Source organism: Ochotona curzoniae, unplaced genomic scaffold (assembly GCF_017591425.1).
Source record: "Ochotona curzoniae isolate NIBS_2020 unplaced genomic scaffold, NIBS_Ocur_1.0 scaffold_4506, whole genome shotgun sequence".
NCBI classification, from domain to species: domain Eukaryota; kingdom Metazoa; phylum Chordata; class Mammalia; order Lagomorpha; family Ochotonidae; genus Ochotona; species Ochotona curzoniae.
The window spans coordinates 73,290,050-73,312,837 of record NW_024467119.1 but is presented as its reverse complement, the minus strand read 5'-3'; the positions used below and the strand labels follow the sequence as shown (position 1 = coordinate 73,312,837).

Here is a 22,788-nt window from a genome sequence, read left to right as displayed (position 1 = left end):
ACCCCCAAAGCAGCCACAATGGCCAGAACAGTGCCAATCTGAAGCCAGGAGCCCAGAGCCTCTTCTGGGTTTCCTGCAAAGGTGCAGGGTTCCAAGGTTTTGGACCCTCGTCTACTGCTTTCCCAGGCCATAAGCAGGGAGTTGGATGGGAAGTGAGGCTGCTGGGATATGAACTGGTGCCCACATGGGATCCCAGTGTGCGCAAGGTGAGGTCTTTAGCCACTAGGCTACCATGTTGGGCCTACTTTTCTTACCTTTAAAATTTTTTTCTGGCTATTTTGTTCTTTATTTCCAAGTGAAACAAAAGACCATGCACTTAGATACTTTTTTAAAAAAAATTCTCTACTAAAAAGTAGACTTTACATATAATAACCCAGTTTAGTTTGATGAATGTAACTGAATCGATATAGGTATTTAATAACCATATTCCTAATTTTGATTTTTTAAAAATATAGTCATTTTTACATTAAGTCTGTCACCTGGTATATATTTAGCTCATGAATTCTGTGCAAGTAATCAAATTAGTTTCCATGTACCCCTATGAGGGAAAAGGCAGCATGGGATGAAAGAAAAGCCAAATTATGTTTATGGAGGAAAATGAAATTCTGAAAAGGCTTAGGAACCTGGGGAGACTCTCCCTCCTTCTGTGCAAATGCTGGTGTTTGTGACAGAAAGGACAAAAGTTATTTATGAGTGTATCTGTGTATAGGTGCTGGGACATTGGATCTGAGAATGAGCAAGGCCCTCCCCTGTCTCCATTTTCCCTGGGCTGGGCTCCATAGAAGGTATCCGAAGGGTGGAACCCGGAAAGAAGGGAGCAAACTCTGCTTGGTGTCTGAAGTTGTTTGTACCTGATTTTCTAGCAAAAGTGATTTAACAGCCCTTACTCTACTATCATACCTGTAAGTATATGTTCTTATTTTTCCCTGAATTGCTGCTAGTGAAAGCAAAGACCAATCATCAAGGGTGAATTATTTAATACAATAATGTTTTAATAGCTGAGAAGAGACACAAATAGTGGAGACGCCTGTGGCTAATGGATTTCCCTGATAGGAGATAAAAGGCTGATTACACAGCAGAGCCAGGGAAGACCCAGTGCATTAATGACAATTTACAGGTCAGCTCACTTACAGGAGTGATTTAAAACGCACCATCTGTTTTCTAACTGTAGGTTGATAAATGTGATTCCACAGACAGGCAACAGCTCTTCCTCAGGAATTGGTACTTGTCTTTTCTGAATTTGGTTCGTATACACCATCATTTTACTGATTAGACTCCCAGCTTCTTTTGAAATTAAGTAGTTTCTAAATTGAACAGATTGATAGCAGTCAGTCTTGCTTCCATTCAGCCTTTCTCTGGTGCGTTAGAAATTAAGCCCTAATGCCCTAAGGCATCTGTTGCATGTATCAAATTAACTTCTGTCCGCTGTATCTATCCTGATTTTAGATATGTCCCATCCTTGGAAGAATCAAGAAAAGAGTTGCTCAGATACGTTTCGGTGTCCAGTGATTCAAATCACGCACCCCATTTGGAAAAGGCTGTACCTTCAACTATTCTTCCTCAGATGCCTCATCCCGCTTCTCTTCTCCTCCCTCTTTTGCACCTCCATTTTTCATGGACCAAAGCAGTTAGAAAGCCTCTTTTTCTTCCATTTCTCTCTTACCCCGTTTTAACCACTTTGTACTTTTTGTAATCAATATACAGTAGAGTAAGGATTACACACAGGGCTTTGGGCTACACTTTTGGTTTAAGTCTTGGCTCTGTCAGATTCTAGCCATGATGACCTTGTCCAAGTTATTTTTACTGTTTTGTGCTATTGTGCCACATATGAAAGTGGTGGAGTAATGTGACCCACCTCCAAGGACTGCTGTGAGGAATTGAGTTACTCAGCAGATAATGAGCCCTTGTAAAGCAGTGCCTGGCACATAGAAGTGCACACTGAGTGTGGTTATTGAAACTGTAGTAGACAACTGAGTGGAAGATCAGGATTATATGGTGCTTTTCTTGGATCTATCAGTCAGCTTCCTGAGTGAAATAAGAATGGGGGAAAAGTTGACGAACTTCTTTCTATGTGTTGTAGTTATTCGTTAATTTTTTTTTTAAGATTTATCTATTTTATTTATTTGAAAGACAAGATGACAGAGACAGTGAGAACTTCTACTCATTGATTCATTCCCCTAATAGCTGCATTGGCTGGGGCTGATATGGACCAAAAGCAAGAGATAGGAACTACATCCAGGTCTTCCACAATGGTGACGGGGTCCAAGCAGTTGAGCCATCATCTGATGTCTACTCAGGTGCATCTGCGGAAAGCTGGATTAGAAGTGAAGCAGCTGGTGGTCAGACCAGCACTCCAGTATGGGATACCTGCATCTCAGGCACAGGCTTAGCTCACTGTACCACAATGCTGACCTCATCACTCACTAATTAGCACACATTTCTTGCACAGCTTTTATATATTAGATAAGTAGTTCTTTAGGCATGAACTCAGCAGTGGTAGGTACATCACCTGGAACCTTGTTAGAAAAGCAGCTTCTCATTCTGTTTCCTCCCTGCCGCCCAAGAAGATCAGATTCACTGCCTCAGAGGGCAGAACCAAGCAACATGTTTCACCAAGCCCTTCAGATGTTTCCAATGGGCCTCAGTCTGAGAACCACTGTCCCAGACACAAACATACAGACTGTGGGGGATATGTCGGTCCTGAATGACACCAGCCAAGAGCTGTTGAGAGGTTGGATGGAAACAGGGAGAAGTGATTTACAAAGGATGGAGTGAGCAACATATCATGTTTTGAGGAGGGCTTGGAAAGAATTCCTGGAAGAAGTGTTGCTTGAACTAAGTCTGGGGAAAAGGCAAGAACTTCTCTAATTCTAAGTGGGGGTAGTTACAATCCAGATAGCACAAAGGTGCATTTGGTGATGGGCAAGCCACTGGAGTTCCAGATTTTGTTTACCATTGTATCCGCAATGCCTAGAACATGGCTCTGGGTCACAGGAAAAGTATTCAGTTACTGTTTGAATGATGAAATGCAAAGGTCTTAAGTCACTGGATTTCCAGTCTTTGCAGTGTTTCTTCTAAGGTATGAGACATTTGTTATAAACGTACCTCACTGTGACTTTTTATCTTATTCTGTTCCTGTAAGTAGCTGGCCAGTTCTGGGTTGTGTAACACACTGTGTCTGAAAGCTTTATGAGGCTCACATTTGTTTGACACAAGCTTATTCTGAATCTACAAACTTTATCTGCAAATTATTGATGCTTCTTCCAAACACATTGGTCTTTGCAATTAGAAACCTTGACAGATTCCTCATTAAAATATGAAGAACCAAATATCCCAGGCAGCACATTTCCTTCTGCTTTAGTTATAATCAAACCTGCATACAAAATCACGAGGTCTTGTAGTTCCTTGGTCATGTTCTCATTTACTGCCCTGCGCCAGATGCTCACTCGTCTTTCTTCTGGCTGCCAGGGCATACTTCATAGCATCAAACACTTCCCCCAGGGCACCTCTGCATCTTCACACTGACCACAGCGACAGGTCTGATGGCTGATTCAAAAGAAAAGACTTATGCCAAATTAGACTCCAGTGCTGTAGTTGCTTCATCCTTTCAGAGCCACTTCTAAAAGAGTCATCCTATGGGATTTCTTCCTTAGCATCCCTGCCATGCTTCCTCTGGCTTTCAGTACCCAGCTAATTACATCTCTCTGGTCAGCTTGTTCTGCTCTCTGATCCCACAAAGCCTCAGAGGAAGGTTACTCTCACCTGTGTTCCCAAACAAGTTAGCCAGAGGTCAAAGGTATTCTAGAGGACAAAGGGACCTTGGGGAACATGGGCATCCTACTCCTTCTGACTGGTACCTCCGTCTTCTAGGGACATGAGTTCTCCAATTGTTACACAGGCCACGATGATCTATTACATGATAGATTCTGAACAAAATGCATAGAATTGAGAAAGCAAATAATTTCTCTGGTCTTACACAGGGAATAACGTGTGACATAGTTGTTCATTAAAAAATGTTACAACACATAATACACTTTAATAAGGTTGAAGTTTAAAGAAGAGTAGGGAGATGGGAGATCACCCCTGAGGCTCCAGGCAGGAACTGCTAATCTTGCACATGGATGTTCTAACTCAGAATCCAAATGCCTCTCTCCATACATCACAAACCTTATGAATAGAGCATTGATCTGGATGTTTTTGAACTTGAAAGCTTTGTTCTGTAAAATGTATTTTTCTGCACATCCCATTCTTTGATTTCTCTACAAAATGCGTTTTTCCTTTATTTCAGTCTTGCCCCCAGGAACATCCTCAGGCTTAGTACTTGTGCAGGAAAGATATTTGTTAAGCACTTTGTGCTTCAAAGATTTTATTGATGTAGAATTGGGTATAATTATTAAAGCCTTGGTTTTGCATAAAAAGCAACGTCTAACTGCCATGTAACACTTAACACAGTAGGAAACCTGTGTGTTCTTTGGCAATTTGACTTTTTCCGCTGGGCTCTTCGTGGCTTTCATTTATTTGGTTGTGGATGAGAAGGGCTAGCTGGCAGCCATTAGCAGTACTGATGTCAGAGGTAAATGAATACAATGCTACAGATGGGTAAGACACATGTTCTTGGCTTTTTGGGTACACGTAGACTAGGGCTGAAGCCAGGAAACAGAATTTTATGAAACACATCAGACTGAAGAATTTCATAGCCAGTTGTCAAAAAAAAAGAGAGAGAGAAATTGATGAAAACACTTATCCAACATACTCTTATTCTGAGCTGTTGACTTCATTTATCTAAATGTTTGTAGATTTTTGTTTTTCATTCTATCCCTTTGATCATTTCCAATTTGATGTCCTGTCACAGAATTATTTCTGAAAGATACTTGCAAATTTATCTAAATATGGGTAACTATGAACATCAAGATTTAGTCTACATTAGTCCACAAGGGAAGGACTAAAAGGTAAGAAGCAAGGGCCAAAGCAGATGGTGATTGATGGTTTGGAAGAACTTTGGTTAAAGGGAGACACAGTAAAGAGCTAGGTATCAGTCAGACAAGTTATTGTTTATCCAGAGAGGACTGAAAATCCAGTCTTCAACAAGAGCAAGTTATAAGAAGACGTAGTGATTCATTGTAAGTAAGACTAATGAGAGTGTGTGTACGCAGATGAACACGCTTGTGCTCAGGGAAGCTTTATGAAACCAAGACTTTAATCATTTATTTACAAATAGTCAAAACGTGAGGAAAGGAAGAAAGTGAGAATTATCAACAACACTAAAGTATACAAATTTAGGAGATATAACTTGGATAGTTTAATTTGAAAAATACGTTGTTTCAGGACTTCCTGTTTGCTACATCTTATATAAGCATAAGTTTAAGGCATCTTACATTTATATTAAAGGAATACAAAAGTTACAGACTATTTCCTTTGCATAAATAAAAAATATCTTCACAAGAATGAGATGTGCTTGTTTATTTCATGAATCTATAAACAGGCAAAATCAAAATCACATAAAACGTGATTGTAGGCAAAATACTATGACGTTTGACTGTAGGCAATATGAATGTAGAATGACAACTCTTCAGGAATACATTTATAAGTAGTTTAAGTTGATTGAAAATGATTAGTTATAATCTTTTCTCAATCATGGAGTCTCCCAATAAATTATACATACAGATATTTAACCGCTTATTTTGTGTTAAGTTTAGAAAATCAGCAGTAACTTTACTTATTCTTTGCAGATAGCTACCAAATTTCTGGAGCATGTGATCAGATTCATTTATCAAATTACTGAATGGATTACAATATTTGGTAACCAACTCACAGTAATTCTCCCTCACCTTTCCTTGTTTTACAGCTCGGCTCATCCTCTTCTGTGCCTTTTACATCTATTTTTTCACAGCTTTTCATGACTGTTGTGGCCCCTCTCATCATTGGACAGGTAAGGGTTCCAATGTTATCTTATTGCTTCTTGGTAGATCACATTGTGAGTTCTTCTACCATGTCAGGACTGTTCATTTAATTGTTTCTCGCATATGAACACATAAGACTGTAAAATGTAACACTTCATCGAAAGATAATAAAAGATGATATTATCATCTTTTAATATTTAAATGAATGTTTTTATTTTTGAAAGATTTATTTATTTTATTGGCAAGACAGATTTACAGAGAAGGAGAGACAGAGAGAAAGGTCTGCTGTCCACTGGTTCACTCCCTAAATGGTCACAACAGCTGGGACTGACTTGATCCTGAGCTGTGTTTTTGTGCACATGTTCCACCCTGTACCCGTCCCTTCTTTTGCCTCCTTTCCTAGACTCTCATAGTATATTCTACTTTGCTTCTATGTGATCAACTGTTTAGTTTCCAGAAATGAGTGAGAGCATACTATATTTGGTTTTCTGTGCCTAGATTATTTCACATCATTCCATCCTTTTATGGCTAATATTCCATTATATATCCACAAAAGCCAGGGCTAGGTCAATCAGAAGCTAGGGGCCAGAAACTCATTCCAGATCTCCCTTATAGGTAGTAGGGATCAACTACTTGAGCCATCACCTAGCTGGAATTGGGAATGGAGTCAGAACTAGAATTCAAGTGCCCTGAATGGGATAAGGGCATCCCAAGAAAGTAGACCAAATATCTGTTCTAGTATGTCACTTTTAAAACCCATTCATCTGAAGCTATTTGTTACATATCTGGCTGTACTGAGTAGAGCTGCAGTAGTCACGGGCACACAGGTGTCTTTTGGTGTGCTAGTTTCATTTCCTTGGGGTATGTACTCAGTAGTGGGATTGCTACATTGCATGGTAATTCCATTTTCAGTTTGTTGAGGCCCTTCCATGCTGTTTTCCATAAAGGCTGTACTGATTGATATTCCCACCAACAGTATATGAGAAACTTCCCCCTTTTCTGCATATTTGTCAGCATTTGCTATTTGTTGTGTTTTTCACAGTAGCCATTCTGACTGGTTTAAGATGACACTTCATTGTGGTTTCAATTTGCATTTCCCTGGTGGTTAGTAATATTGAGCAGTTTTTCCATATACCTTATGGGTTATTTGTATACCTTCTTTTGAGAAATTTTTCCTCAGACTATTTGGATCTTTAAACTAGATTATTATTATTATTGCTGCTATGTTCTTTATTCTATCAACCACTTGTCAATTAAATGATTTACACATTTGTTACCCACTCTGTATGTTGTCTCTTGATTTTTTTTTTAAAAAAAGATATTTTTATTTAACTTGAAAATGAGACTTAAAAAGACGAGGGAGAGAGATCACCCACCCTCATTCCCTTGAATGGCCACAATGGCCAAAGCTGGGCCAGTTTGAAGCTCTGGTCCTGGAACTTCTTCCAGTTCTCCCACGTTCTTGTCCATTCTCCTCTACCTTTCCAGGCCATCAGAAGGGAGCTGGACAGGATGTGGAACAGCCGGAATTCTAACCGGGGACACTTGGGATGTTGGTGCCACAGTGTGCAGCACCACCAGGCTACCCACATGTTGTCTCTTGATTGTATTAATTGTTTCCTTTGCCGTGTAGAAACTTCTTTTATTAAGACATCCTTTTCCTTTAAAAATGCTTTAATATAAACAGGAAAAATGTTGTGCATTCCAGGTAGTTTCGTATAACCACATTTGTCTAATTTCTCTTCCATTCTAGAGTTTCATTGCAAAATACTTGCCCATGTCAATGTCTTAAAATATTTTCTTTTGGTAATTTCATTGCTTAAGGTATTTATATTTTGATTATCGATACATTTTGAGTTGAGTTTTCATGCATGAACTTGTTTTAAAGAGTTTATGGAGAAATGATACTAAAATATAAGCTTGATTCTTTTAACTTTGAAGTAGGTACATTTTTTTCATAATACATGTTTTCATGCACTTTTTAGTGCCTCTTTTGTGCATGAATTTTAAACTTTTTTGCACCAAATCTTATCTTTCAGGTCCATTGTCCATATACTTTTCAGAACACTGGCATATGATGAGAGGAAGGAGTCTAGCTTATTTGTTTACATAAATATTTAAAATGTACATAAGGGGGCCCAGCGCAATGGTGTAGTGGTTAAGGTCCTTGCCTTGCACGCCCAGGATCCCATATGGGTGCCGGTTCTAATCCCGGAAGCCCCGCTTCCCATCCAGCTCCCTGCCTGTGGCCCGGGAAAGCAGCTGAGGATGGCCCAAAGTTTTGGGACCCTGCACCCGCTTCTGAAGTCCGGAAGAGGTTCCTGGCTTCAGACTGGCTCAGCTCCAGTCGTTGCGGCCACTTAGGGAGTGAATCATTGGACAGAAGTTCTTCCTCTCTGCCTCTCCTCTCTGTATATCCGCCTTTCCAATAAAAATAAAATAAATCTTTTTAAAAATTTTTTTTAAAGTTTTAAAAAATGTACATAAGGGAAACAAATTTCATGTGTTTTATAAATATAATTTTAAGAACATGCTGCTGCTTCCTGTCTTCCCCTCCCTCCTTTACTCTCACCCTTACTCTTCTGTCCTGGTTTGGTTTTTCTTTAATTTTCACAGTGACATCCTTTTACTTCATTTAATAATTATAAGCTTAACTCTCATTAAATAAAGAATTTAACAAGTAGTGAGTAGAAAAGTCACTGTTCTAGAGAATATAAATAAGGGCAATGAACAATAATGAAATATCAAAATGTCAATTTCGCTCATGTATATTGTTTTTTGTACTCTGTATATTAGTTGCACAAACCACAGAAAATATGTAATATTTATCTTTTGCAGACCAGCTTATTTCACTAAGCATAATTGTCACCAGTTGCATCCATTTTGTTGCAAAAACAAAATTTCATTTTTCTTACCTGAGTAGTATTCTACCATCTATAAAAACCACAGTTAGTATCATTCTTCTGTAAATGTTTATCCACATTTCCTGGCACCATTTGTTTAAAAATCTGTCTTTTGTCCAGCGTAAAAAACAAATTGGCTATGAGTGTGTGGATTATTTTCACATTTTTTCTGTTCTGCTTCATTAGCTCATGCATCTGTTTTTATGTCAGAAATATTTATTTTTATAAATTTACATGTCTACTTTTAAATTACTTAATAATTTTATGTATTTCACACATTCAGCTTTAATAGCATAGTGATACCTCCTTTCCTATTCTGCTATCATCCTTTTTCCTTCTATCTTTCTTGTATTTTCTTTTAATATTTGCAAGGATATACTTCTAGTTTGTTTTATAACCACATGCTTTACTTGCCACTAAGCAAATAATTTTTGTAACTATGAAACCGTTTTGGGAATATCAATGAATCATTATGGTTTTTTGATGACTTTTGGTAAGGTCATACCCTTCACAAAGGACCTTTGTTTACATTGGCATAGATTGCAAAGCATACAACGCTGCTGCCTCTTATAGAAATGTGCTGTCCTTATAGGCATCAGAGATCTGTGTATTTATCACTAGAATTTTCTAGCTGGAAGAAATAAGGTGCATTAAAGAAGGGACTCCCTTTTCTAATGCACAGAAAAGTGTTACCAGGGTAGCAGTAGGCATCTTTGACCTGGTCACCAACCTCAAGCTGCCCCTCCTTTTTTTTAAAGAATATATTTATTTTCATTGTATTTGAAAAGTATAGAGACAGAGAAAGAGATGTAAATGCACAGGGATTGTCCATCTGTTAGGTCACTCCATAAATGCCTACAAATGCAAATCTGGACCAAATCAAAGTCAGGAAACCAGAGCTCAGTCCAAGTCTCTCATGTGAATGGTAGCAATCCAACTACCGAAGCTATTCTCTGTATCTCCTCAGTCTGCTATGTCAGGTGGAGAGTAGTGAGCACTCAGGTATGTGTGGGGTCTCAGGTGGCAGCCCAACCCCTATGCCAAGTATCTGTGCCCCAAATTTGTTTTTTTTTCACTTTTAATTTGAAGTTGATTGAATATTTGGGAAAAAAAATTGTACAAAGAGTTTCCATGTCTATTTATAATCCAGTTTCCTCTCCTTGCTTAGAGAAAAGTAAGAAATCTGGCTCCTGTTTCTACCAGTACTTGTTAAAGCCAGTATACATGTGTAGCAGCTATAGAACTGTTAACACATACCCTTATAGAAAACAAGTTTATCATAGTTCAGTGCTATGTATAATTCCTTTTTCCTTTAGCCTTTTTTTTTTTTTTGCCTCGGCCATCATCTTCTAGTCAACTTAATTCAGAAGTTTTTCAACATCAACACGCCTGATCAACTGACCCTGCTCTCTACCCACCACCATCTTTAAGACTTGGCTTTTCTTCTTTCCCATCACAGAGTCTGTAGTCCATCTTTATAATCATGGCTTCTGTAATTATTCTCAGTTCATTGTGCTTGCTAGGAAAGGCCCAAGCTTTGGTAAATCTAATTCCTGCCTACTCACACATGCCACTGAACTACTACTCACATTTCATTGTGTTCATTAGCCTCACTCCTCTCAACCTCTTGAATGACTTTCAACCTCTTGAACTCACTGTGACCATTTGACTTGCCAAAGATCCAATCATGCTTCCAGCAGAACAACTGAGCTTTTCTTGTAAGAGAGCAATACACACTGGTCTCATTTTATTTTATATAAATGAGCCAGAATTTAAAATATGGCCCAATACCTTCCAGAAACCCTACTCCCTTGTCATTCCATTTTTCATTCTTTAACCCCAGTCTCCATTTTCAACTCTCTTTACCTCTCCTGCACTGTACCACTTGCCCATCATGCTTGACTCTGTTTCTCAAACCTGCCAGCCTTGTTCTTTCCTTTGAACCTCCACAATGACCACTCCTTGCACCTAGGACATCTCGCCATGTGCCTCTTTCACTGGCCACCTGTCACCATGGTGATACCCAGTTTTAACTTCTTCTGAGTGTGTGTCATTGTTCACTTGCTTATTCTGTTTGTTGTTTTGCTGTTCACTTGACACTCAAGTTGAGTGACCAGAAGTTGAGCCTCGTGACAACAGGCAACTTGTCCCTTGTTTATTTTGCCCTTCTTTGGAAAAAACACAAGCTTGCAACTAGACTAGCCAAAGTATGGAAATAAACATGTCTCTACATGTATATGCATTTTAAAAAAAGATTTTTATCATTATCTGTGAGATACATTTTGGGAACTGGATGGAGAAGAAGATGACCAGGTAATGGGAACTAAGTATATTTTTCTTAATTGCTAGACAGTGATAAAAAATCACTCAACTTTGACTTTATAGTTTTGAAGAGTGAATTCTGTTTTTCTGAGTTTTCCCATACAAAAGTCATCATCCACAGACCTCCTATGAAATGAGATTTAGCTTGATGTTCACTGCCTGGCTGCACATACACCTTCTAGACCTTACTCGTCTCCTGTGTCTAACAGGGACTTCCTTTGTGAGAGTCCTGTTCTGCAAATGAGACCAGTGGGGTTCAAAAAGTTGGTCAAAAACAGAATTGAAAGATAAGCTTACTTTGGTGAGAATTTCTTTTTATTTAAATCGTTAGTATTTAAGCATCTTTTTTTTTTTTTGGTAAGATGTAGCTTTTAGAAAATTTTCACGACCCCATATCATATGCATGTATTTCAAAAAACTTTTTTACTAAAACAAACTTACCTTTAAATTTATTTTTCTGTGAGCATTCTGAATTACCTCATTTATTTTCTAATCTGAAGATGCTAAGACCCTGAGATATAAGATTACCTGTTCGTATATGATTAGGAGATTGCTCCTCTTATGCAGTCTAAAAAACAAAATGTGTGCCACTGTAGTATTTCCTTTCATTTTTCCAACAAATTCTTTCTAATGCTTCTAAGAGCTTGTGGCTAATACTTATTTTATTAATTTTATTTAATAACAGTTTACAAATAAACATTAATGAAATGAAACTCCCACCAACTTTCAATGTTTCCTATCACCTTTTGTATTTTTCAAGAGAGGCCACTGAAACGCATTTTTTCCTGCTGTGAATTAATAATAAAACAGTGAATCATGTATTATCATTCAGGCATTCTCTCATCTTTCCATTAGTGATTTGTTTCACGACTTGAGATTGGCCTTTCATATTAAATCGTCTTTAGCTACAGCAGAAGTTAGCATTATTACTGCTAGCAACATTTTGTACTTTCATCTGAAGTGTTTGCACAGCTTCACCTGTGTTACTCTGAGAGCTGGTGGGATGTGCTGATAAGCAGTAATGGAAAGAACACAAAACCAGGACCTGTAAATAAGAAAAGTGATAGTTCATCATGCCCGAGCCCTGCTTCTTAAGCATTTCAGAAGGTGAGCAATTTGCCCAAGATCAAAAAGTAAGAGTGGAACCAGTTTCAAGAACAGGTGTTCTGTGGTTTGGGGGTCTATACCCTTAATTGCTGCACTTCAATTTGCTCAGGAAGTAGAGGCCTTTTTCCTCTCCCCCACTTGCCTCATGTTTCTGGGTTTCTCAGTAAGCAAAAGTTGTTTGGATTCTATGCCCCTGATTTCAATCATTAACTCGGCAGCATAGTTCCTGCACCATCTTTTTCATGAGAATTAAATAAAAGAGTAGTGGAAAAGACTTCTCAAAAAATGAAGTAGATAATGGGTGTTTATTGTACCCATTTGTTATTATTTATCCTTTTTGTAAAGTATACTAACATTTTAAATGTATTCAACGTTTCATAAAAACATTTTTTAAAAAGTGTTACATAAATTGGATTTGGTTTCACATCTCTATATGTTTCAGTAGGATATTTATGAAGATTTGAAATACTTTATGAAACTATATGATTCAATACAATAGAGAATAAAAACTAAAGGCATAATTCAAAGTCACTTTGGAGAAAAATAGGTTGTAAAATTCAGGCTTCATATGAAAAACAATCCATTACATATTCTGACTCAGTAAACAATTTATAAATGTAAAAGCAAAATAGGATGAAAAAGCAAGGAAATACTTTGGCAAAAAGTAAGAAAACTGAGATAATAGACATTATCTTTCAAGTTACTTGGATGTATTGATATTCTTCGTCTACAATGTATCATTTTTAAAGGTTTCCAACTTGGATGTCATGCAGTAACTTTTTAACTCTGCTACCTAACTTAAAATATTATCAAAATGTTATAGATGTGACATAAAATAAAAGCCCCTTGGGAAAGATTTTTTTTTCCCTCACAGGGGAAAAGGGAAAAGAAAACAAGTTAATGAGAACATGTCATGTGATTTTGATTCTGAGTTTCTCTGAGTTATGTGGACAAATGAATTGTTATAAATTCTGAATAAAGATTGAATTGCTGCCATTACCAGAATGACCTTTTGTTACTCATCTCATTTTTCTTCTCTTCCTAAGAAAGAGTTCCAAAGTGTCTATATCAAACTGCCTTGATCTCTGTCTAGCAATGTCTTTTTTCTATAAAGTTATTAGAAGTTTCTATAAGACAATGGAGTTTAGAGAACTTAAAAGTGACATGAATTCTAAACTAATGTGGAGAACTTCTATTAAAAAATGGAGTAACTGGGTCAGATGTTTTGTCCAGTAGTTCAAATGCTTCCCTCCACATCAGGTTGTCTGGATTCAATTGCTTAACTCCGGACTCTAGCTTCCTGCTAAGGCAGAGACTGGGAGCCAGTGATAAAGGTTCAAGTAGCTGGATCCCTGCCAACCATATGGGAGAACTGGATTAAGTATCTGGCTCTTGGCTTCAGCCTGGCCCATCCAGCCTCTGTCTTGTCTGCCTCTTATTCTATTTCTCTTCTCTCAAAAAGTAAGATACAGATACAGAGATACAGATATTGATATGTTGCTAAATATATGAGTTTCCTAGTGCTTATATCCAAGGCCTGTCTTGGAAGCATATCAACACTTCTTCACTCAGTCTGTTTATGAAACATTTTCCACCTTTCCAGTCACAAAAGAAAATGCTTTGTGCATTTAATTGTAGAGGAGAATGTAAACGCTCTATAGAGCCAAGCAAGCTATTAAATTTTTTGCTTAGAAAATACAGACAAATATCCTAAGACTGAAAATGGTGCAAGATAGTCTGTTTCCTTCCAGGATAGTTATTTCACCTGAGGGTTTACTCAATTCCCAACTTTTCAGTTGCTTTTTATATTAAGTATCAGCCTTAATCATTGACATGCTTAGGACAGCATTTTGACCAGAAAGATTCTGGACTGAAAAGTACTTGTTTCTTGCCACACTGAAACAATTCTACTCTACTATGAGACTCTGAGTACCCTGTAATGGAGATATCATTAGGTTTACTAAATCAAATTACTGCTAATAGAATTGATTGTTGATTAGAGATTTGTCTTGGCTTTTGAATGACTGCAACGGTCATCTGGATAATCCCATTCAAACTAACTGGTTTACTTTTTTGGAGAGAGATGAGGGTAGTGGGTGAAGAGGACAATTTCATTGTTGAAATTTGGATCTTGACCTATTGCAAATAGACCATTTGTGTTTTTAACCATTGCAAATTAAAATACAATTAAAGGACAGTCTTGACCTCTTTTTTTTTAAGATGATATTTTATTTTTATTTGAAAGGTGGAGTTACGGAGAGAGGAGAAATTCAGAGATCTTTGATCTACTGGTTCATTCCCCAAATTGCAGGAAACCAGGAGGCAGGAGTATCTTCCAGGTCCTACACATGTGTACAGGGGCCCAAACACATGTTCCAGCCTTCACTACTTTACCAGGCCATTAGCATGGAGCTAGATCAAAATTGAAGCAGCCAGGGGTTGAAGCTGCGTTCCTGTGGGTTACTGGCATTACAGATGGAGGCTGAGCCCACTATGCCATGGCACCATCCCTCAAACATGATTTCAATAATGCGGTGTCTTTTTCATTTGTTTCCTAAAGGAGTTGATTTGCATTAAATTTGGACAGCTAGAGCCTATGTGGTAACAGAGCAGCAAATCCTCTACCTGCCAGTGCCAACATTGCATATGGACACCAGTTGCTTTCCCGGCTGCTCCACTTCCCAATTTGGCTTCCTGCTTATGACCTGGTGAAGCAGCAGAGGATAACCTAGGTTCTTGGGCCCCTGCACCCACGTGGGAGACCTGAAAAGTGCTGCCAGCTTTGGATCAGCCCAGCTCTGGCCATTGCAGCCATTTGGGGATGAATCAGCAGATGGAAGCTGTCTCTCTGTAACTCTAAGTAAAATAAATAAATCTTTTTAAAAAAATGGGGCAGCTGTCAGTTTCATACTACCAAACACGAGAAATAATGTTATGACCCTTTAAATGAAGTCCCGTTGTAACCTTTTAATAATTAACTACCCCTGCAGTGACATACAAGGGGATACTTCAGAAAGTTCATTGAAAGTGGAATTTTGGTGCAAAAAAATTGAAATATATGCTTTTAGGAATATACAGAATATTCATGGAAAATGTATATTTATGAAAAATTACATGTGCTTCAAATTTTTTTTTGTACCAAACATTTCTTTTAATGCTGATTTCCCTGAACTTTTGGAAGCACCCTCTTATCTGGACATGCAGCCATCTGGGTAACCGACTGCTGTCTAAGACGTGTCCTTATTCATCAATCGATAGTGCTGTGTGAAGCAACTGTTTTTATTTCTTTATACCCCACTTTATTTTTAACTGTAAGAAATGAGAACTAAACTACTCCAGGAATGGTCACTAGCACCAAAATCACAAACATCTTTCATCAATCTAGTCGTAACTTCCATTACTAAATCTACTTTAAAACTAAAGAGCAACCACTATGTATCTGTATATAGCACATTTCCATCTTCATTCCCACTCCACCCAACTTTCCAGATTTTGTGCCTGTGCCTTCCACCACCACTGGGAGCATTTTCTGGCAAGACTCGCTGCATTCACCTCATTCGTTCCCTTAGTTACTCCTTAAAGAATTGCTGAACTTGATCCAATAGCATTTGTTCAAAGGTTCCATTGATAGTGCAGGAGTTGATTTTGTTCTTGAGTGTCTGTAAAGACAGGCTCTGTTGTGAAGGAAGCCTTTTCAGTGACAGAGCAGATGATGACAGAACCCCCTCGCCTTATCAGGAGAAGTTTCTTGACCTCATTATTGCTAATGGATCCATGCTAATTCAGCCTGTTGTGAAAATCTCATGTTCAATTATGCAGGATAATGAGTGACTCAAAACATAATATGTCTCAACTATCGTGCTCATAATGTGGTTTGTACAGCTTCTTTCAAAAGTGAAGGAGGTTTTAGGGAGAGTGGCTCACTTTTATGTCCAACAGAAAGTTATCACCAGTAGTCAGGCTGTCCTAATTTTCAATATCTGATTTGATTTTAACATAAGAAAGGATTACTGTATGACTTTCTATTTCACTAATCCCTCTGTAGGACAGTTAAGACAGGTTTATTCATTTTTAAGTGTTAATTCTGGAATTCTAAAAGCATGCAAATGGCATTTGTCTTTAGATTCACTAAAACTCTAGATATTCAGAGTTTGAATTATTTAAACTCCCACAACACATGCACTTTTGCTTTTCAAGCATGAGTTATAATTTAATTAAAAACTTCTGGTGCATTGCTAGCATTTTAAATATTAATATGTTCCATGGATCACTTTCGATTATCTGCCGTCTTGAAATTCTTGAAGATGTCAGAGTTTTAAGATTCCCAAAGTTGCATTTGGACTTGTCTGTCGAGGCAAAGGGGACTGTGATAATTACACACATCCATTAGGATCAGCAGAGGAGATAAACTTTGGGGAGGCTCAATGGGCATGTCTCAGTGACAGCAAGCAAAGAGCATTTGGCATGATTAAGGATGGATTTGAATGTAGTTGAAAATATACTGTCATTATGGACGCCCAGTGGAAGTTGCACTACAAATGCTAAATTCCCCAGAAGAAGACTGGTGTGGAGGGAGGTTTTGAAATCCACTGTGGCCATCATCCAAATTATTCTCTTTCCTTTATGTCTTTCTGCTGTCAGAATCACTTTGTGATGCCCAAATAAGCTCCCTACTTCCCTGAAAAGAGGCAACCTGTTGCTGTCTGTGTTTCAGATTGTCCGCAGATACATCAAGGACTGGCTGGAGAGGAAGAAGCCCCCCTTCGGTGCCATCAGCAGCAGTGTGCTCCTCATGATCATCTATACCACGTTCTGTGACACGTTCTCCAACCCCAATATTGACCTGGATAAGTTCAGCCTTGTTCTCATTCTGTTCATAAGTAAGTGGAAAAACAGGTTATCCTGGCCTCCTCATCCTCTCCCCAGGAGCAGTGTACAACAATTCGTGTTCTCTAAATTCATCCCTAACATGAATCAATATGCAACTTTATTTACTTGGTGACATGTGTGTGTTCTGCAAAAAGACATCAGTTATGCACTTGTGATCTTAATCTCTTTTGCTTTCCTGTGTCTGATATGCCGCTTTCTGATTTACAGTAGCTGATGTCAGATGCAAGAAACCATACTATCCATCAAATTCAAATGTGACGGATTGAGCACTTCATCACCAATTTAATTTCCTGTATCTTTAAACTGATCTTATCCTTATTGTGATTTAAAAGCAGGTTTTATAAAATCTATGATATTATAACAATTTGGCTACATAGGTTAAAATGTGAATATTTCCATCTTCTTTTCAAATGGAATATACCCAAAGTAATATTTCATCTGAACATTCAGGGGACTATAAATTGCAAGTATCTGCTAAGACTCAGAAGTCAACCTTTTGTTATCTGATAATGCTAAAAACAACTTTTATTATTATATTCATATCAAAGAATGCTTTATTATTGAAATGAAAATGAGTTATTCTGAAGTATTATATGCTACTTCACTTGTGTGACTTGCTGTGAATACTCTTATGATAAACCGTCACTTTCCAAGTGGAACAAATTTCATAACTGAATTTTAAACCCTGAAGAGTAAATTTCATACAATGGTTCTGACGATATTATCAACAAGAACAAGTAGGGTCACTTTAATGTGAATGATTGTATCAGCTTAGCAATATGTATTTGTTTGCTTTATTCATTTGTTGTTTTATTTGAGTTCTCATAATGTTTTAGATAACACTAAGCATATCAGTAAGTGTGTTACAGATGTTGCTTTTATAGTGCTAATTTAGATTCCATCTCTTTTTTTTTTCTTCAGTATTTTCTATTCAACTGAGTTTCATGCTTTTAACCTTCCTCTTTTCCACCAGGTAAGTGATTGATCCCTTATTGCTGTTATTTTCTAAATAAGGAATCACACTCTTTAGTGGGCTATTCTGACACTAAACTGTTCTGGTTTTTTCTCTTCACTTACCACTTGGTCTCATTCTTGACATTTCCAAAAGATTTGTCATTGGCCCTTGTCTTTTTTATCCACATCTGTCCCTAGATAACCCCTCTCCATCCATTGGCTTGAGCTGCCCACATGCTGATGATTTTCAAGTCTGTTCCTTCTACTCCAATGTTTTACATGAGTCCCAGCACTGTTTTGTACTTACTATGTAGATATCTTACTTGACTGTCTTAACAGAATATTAAACAGAATGCCTGGAAAACTTACCTCTTCTTCTCCCCTATTTTTGCTTTTGTTTAATGGAACCAACATCTTTAGGTTTACTCCGCCGGGATCCTTCAAATCATCATTTTTGTGTAAACATCTGGAACCTGGGTCACTAATACTTTTTTTTCTGCTTCCAAATCACTGTGCTACCTTAGATTTTTGTTGTTTATTTTATTCCTAGACCTTTTCAGTGACTGTTTTGTTTTCGCCATTTCTAGGCCAACCTCTCCTATGCATTTCCAACTGGTTCAAGTGCTTCCAAGTTCTGATAGTCTCTCTCGTACTCAGAAATCTTGGATAGGTGGCCAGTGCCTGCAGAATAGAGATTGTGTGGATGGGCTGATTTCAGATCTTCTCCAGTTTGCCCATCTCATGACTCACTTGTAGAATTCATGTTGGCTAAACTTGAGGATAGATTAAAATCTTGGCTGTTGACTGAATGTTCTGCTTTCTCATTCATGTCTCTGTTCTAGGCTGTTCTCATGCCCAAATTGGACTCCCTGACCTCATTTATTCTTCTGAAAGTCACCTCAAAGCCATCTTTATCCTAAAACATTACACATTCTACAAGTGACACTTAAGCTTTTGGTATAAAAAGGTTGCCAAAGTAGGTGCCACAAATAAGAATTGATCCCACTGCTACATGAGTTTATAGACCAGATGTGCGCATTGATACCCAAGTGTCCTCTGAGGGATCCAGTGAGCCAAACTGCCATCACCTCCCAAAAGGGCAGCAGAGCAAACCCTCCTGAATAAGACAGGGTTTGATGTGAGTCATGAAATATAGCTAGCTGTTCAGCAAACAGGGATCCAAAGAGGATGTTCTTTGTAAGAGAAACAGTAATGCAAACAAGGACACATAAATACAAAACAAGACTTGGTGGGATAATAGGAATCAAAGAAGATTACAAATAATGATTGCGCCTGGAGAGGGCAGCTTGTGGCAGATTGCAAGGGCTTTGAACACCAGATGATGGCAATGGGGTCCCACAAAGAGAAGGGCCTAAGTTGTTGATTAAATCTAAAGTGGTGTCAGAGCAATAGGTGTTCCCAGGTCTCCCATTAGGCACTTGGCTACTACAGTGCAGGACTGATTGTAAACAGTCAATAAAAGTGAATTGATTGATGTAATTGGAAGCATTTTCCCCAAGCTTCAGGCTGTGATTTCTGAAGTAAGAGTAAAACCTGGAGCCATTAAGTCACAGAGAAAATTGTAGCTTAATTGGGAAAGTCTGAGAGTAGCAGCTATTTTACAGTTCCTTTTATAAATGGCTTGCTGTGTCACTTTAGAAAGGACATGTGCCTTTCAGTGGCTGTTTGTTAGCTGATGCTCCTGGCAGAAATGATTATCAGACCCACTGTGCCCATCAGGCTTAGTGGGATGCAGATATCCTGTGAGGGACTGAAAAGGCCCAGCACAGAGCAGCCACCCCAGGATTGCTGAAGGGAGCATGCGTGCCAAGGGCACAGAACTGTCATAACCAGTGGAATTGAATTTAAATTAAGATTTTCAGCATGGAGTAGATAGTACTTGAGAGCCTTATTTTCTGCCTTTCCTGAGATACTCTCGTGTTTCTAACTTCCTTGGGCCACTGTCAGATATGCACATTCTGTGATCAGCACTGGAACAGCCAATGGTTGTCATCTTATTCCAGAATTGTTTTTTTTTTTTCAAATTAGATGAAATCTAGAAGATGCTTTTTCATTCTTTCTTGATATTAAAAGAGCCCATGGCTCCTGAGGATTTTATTAGAGGAATGAAAGATACTAACATTTGTTATTTGCCTCATTATGCTGTGTACTGACTTAGGGATTGTAAGTCTTACATTTCATGTATATGTGACAGCAGAGACTGTGATAATATGCACCGTTACTGCTACTTGCCAATGAGGTCCCATGTTTAGAGAAAGTGAGTTAAGGAAATTGCTTGAAACTAGATGATGGTAGTTAAGTAACTTTTAAAATCAGATGGCAGATAAACAACTAGAATTGAAACACACTTCTTTCTGACATTTCCTGAAGCATTTGCCCAATCTTTTCCCATGACACTAAACGATTTCAATTACATTTAAATTCCTAATACTTGTTTTGATTATAAAATTTATAAAGGGCACTTAACTAAATTCTCAAGTTCACAGACATACGCACACATACATACAAAGTAGTCAGAAATATTGAGAGTTTCAACAAGGGCCTACTGGTAAAGCTATTAAATTCCATTTTCTTTTCATGCATTTTTTTCCTTTCTACTTAAAATAAGAAACATTTCTCTGTGTGCATGTGTTTCCTTGTCAGTTTACGAAATCTAAAACTAATTTGGCTATCAAGAGACAAAAATCTGGGGCTCGTATTTGTCCTGGCAGTTGACACCCCGGTGTCTCACAGCACAATACCTTGCTTCAAGCCCCAACACCACTCCACCACTCCTGACTCCAGCCTCTTGCTAATGCAGAGCCTGGGGTGAGTGATGGCTGTGGTGATGGTCCCAGTAGCTGAGTCTCTGCCATCCCATGGGAGAACTCAATTGAACCCTTGGCTTCAGCCCTGGCCCAGCTCAGCCATTTGGGGGAGGGAAGAGCAAGTAGGAGCTGTCTCTCTGTCTCTTTCTCTACCATCCAACATTCTTTTTTAGAAAACCAAAAAAGCCTAACATGGAAATTGATCTTTTTTTTTATGCCATTGCATTTTGGCGATGGAAATGTAGCATGAAACCAGGGATGAGTCAGCCTTGAATATTCAACTTTCCTGCCACACCTGCTTACCTGATTAGCGTTTCTTAGAAAGACTGCTCCTCCTTGTTACTGTGCTAGTGAGTGTTTAAAATAAATTTCAGAGTTGTTATTCTGCCTTCTTGCTTCTCCAGGTAAAGGAAAGAGTCAGGGTTAAAAATTCTGATCCCAGAGTCAGATTTATATACATTTAACAAATGATCATTTCTGAGATGAGACCACTACCAAGTGTTAGAGCTCTGAGTAACTGATTTAATGCCGCATATCTAATGACAGATGTGATCATCTCAGAAATGAGCCAAGACAAAACCATGGTACAGGGTTTAACAAATGAAAATATTTCACAAGGAAGTTTCCTCCTCTAATAACAGCCGGCTCAGACACAACAACCTCAGAGGACCATGCCTGCTCCATATTCTGAGGCTCTAAGTAGCAAACCCTGACATGTTTTCCTTTGTGGGTACTGCAAAGGAAGGCAAAGTAAATATTATGTGGAAAACACTGATTGAAAGCTTTGTCAAAGAGAATAAAAAGACCAGCTGGGACGAAAAGGAAATAAACATCTCAGGGGAAGCCCAAGTGATCAAAAGAAGTATGAAAACAGGATAAAAAGAAAATCGATATTAAAAAGAGATAAGGTAGAGTGAGAAAACAAACAGTAATATGATTCCTTTCGTGAATGTGTCCAGACACAATAGAAATGTCAATCATGGGAAATAATGATAGCTGTTTCTGTTTAAATATCATGGCTGAGTCACTTGGGTACTGTCATGACCTGGGGAAGTTACTCAGGACACAGAATGACTAAGGACAGGTTACCTGCCAGGAGAGCTGCTTTTTCCCATTACACTGCAGAGTGAATTTGGCTCTTATTTCTAGTTTCTTTCTCAGATAGCAAGCCAATCATCATGATTTGGGGCAACCTACTTCTCAGCTGTGAGACTTTAGGGAAGCTATTAACCTCTCTGTGCTTTCCCTTTTGGAAAGAGCAGGACAATCCTAATGTTTGACACAAAGGAAGAAATACTAAGCTCTGAAAGAAGTGTTCAGCACTGCATCCTGCTGTTACTACACATCATCGTCGTGGCTCATGGGTAGGGGGAACTACCCTAGGAGCTTTCCCTAATAGCCAGGACTTAGGATCCTCTGTTACAATATAGCTAGAACACATGTCACCCTGCTGAAAAGGAATGTTGTCTCTAAGCTTCAGAGTCCCAAGTGTATGGCTCTAGGGCCTAGCCCTCCCTTCCCGTGCATGGACTTTATGTCAACAAGATTGAGGTGCATGAGCCAACTTGCCAGAATCCCAGTGCAGGCCCAGCTTCCGCCTCCTTGCCTGAAACAGGACAAGTGAGCATTGTTCACAGTTAATCCTCTTTTAGCCTGCTTGTGCACGTTGGCGCTGCTAGGGGTGATAGTCAAGGGCACGCAATACTAGAACCTTCTTGACCAGAGCTCCCAATGGCAAAGGCCTCCCCAGGTTCCCTAGGAAGGGAACCATCAGTACTCACTCACGGGTAGCAATGACTGGCTAGCAGCAAGGGCAGCAACGGACTGCAGTGGGCTGTATCATGTTGCTAACACCATAGGTATTGCAGGAAAACATTTCCAAGT

At 38.6% G+C, this 22,788-nt stretch overlaps 1 protein-coding gene across 4 annotated transcripts in view; it reads left to right on the top strand.

Annotated features, from left to right (window-relative positions):
• The window catches only part of SLC10A7 (solute carrier family 10 member 7), a 271,806-nt gene that overhangs the window by 207,977 nt on the left and 41,041 nt on the right, over positions 1–22,788 (top strand). For 2 of the 4 annotated variants that reach the window (XM_040966854.1, XM_040966853.1), the window contains 3 exons: positions 5,846–5,929; positions 16,947–17,112; positions 18,044–18,095. In XM_040966854.1, the coding sequence (XP_040822788.1) occupies positions 5,846–5,929; positions 16,947–17,112; positions 18,044–18,095 (302 nt within the window). The remainder of the gene's footprint in view (positions 1–5,845; positions 5,930–16,946; positions 17,113–18,043; positions 18,096–22,788) is intronic. The other 2 variants (XM_040966855.1, XM_040966856.1) reach the window with 2 other exon arrangements.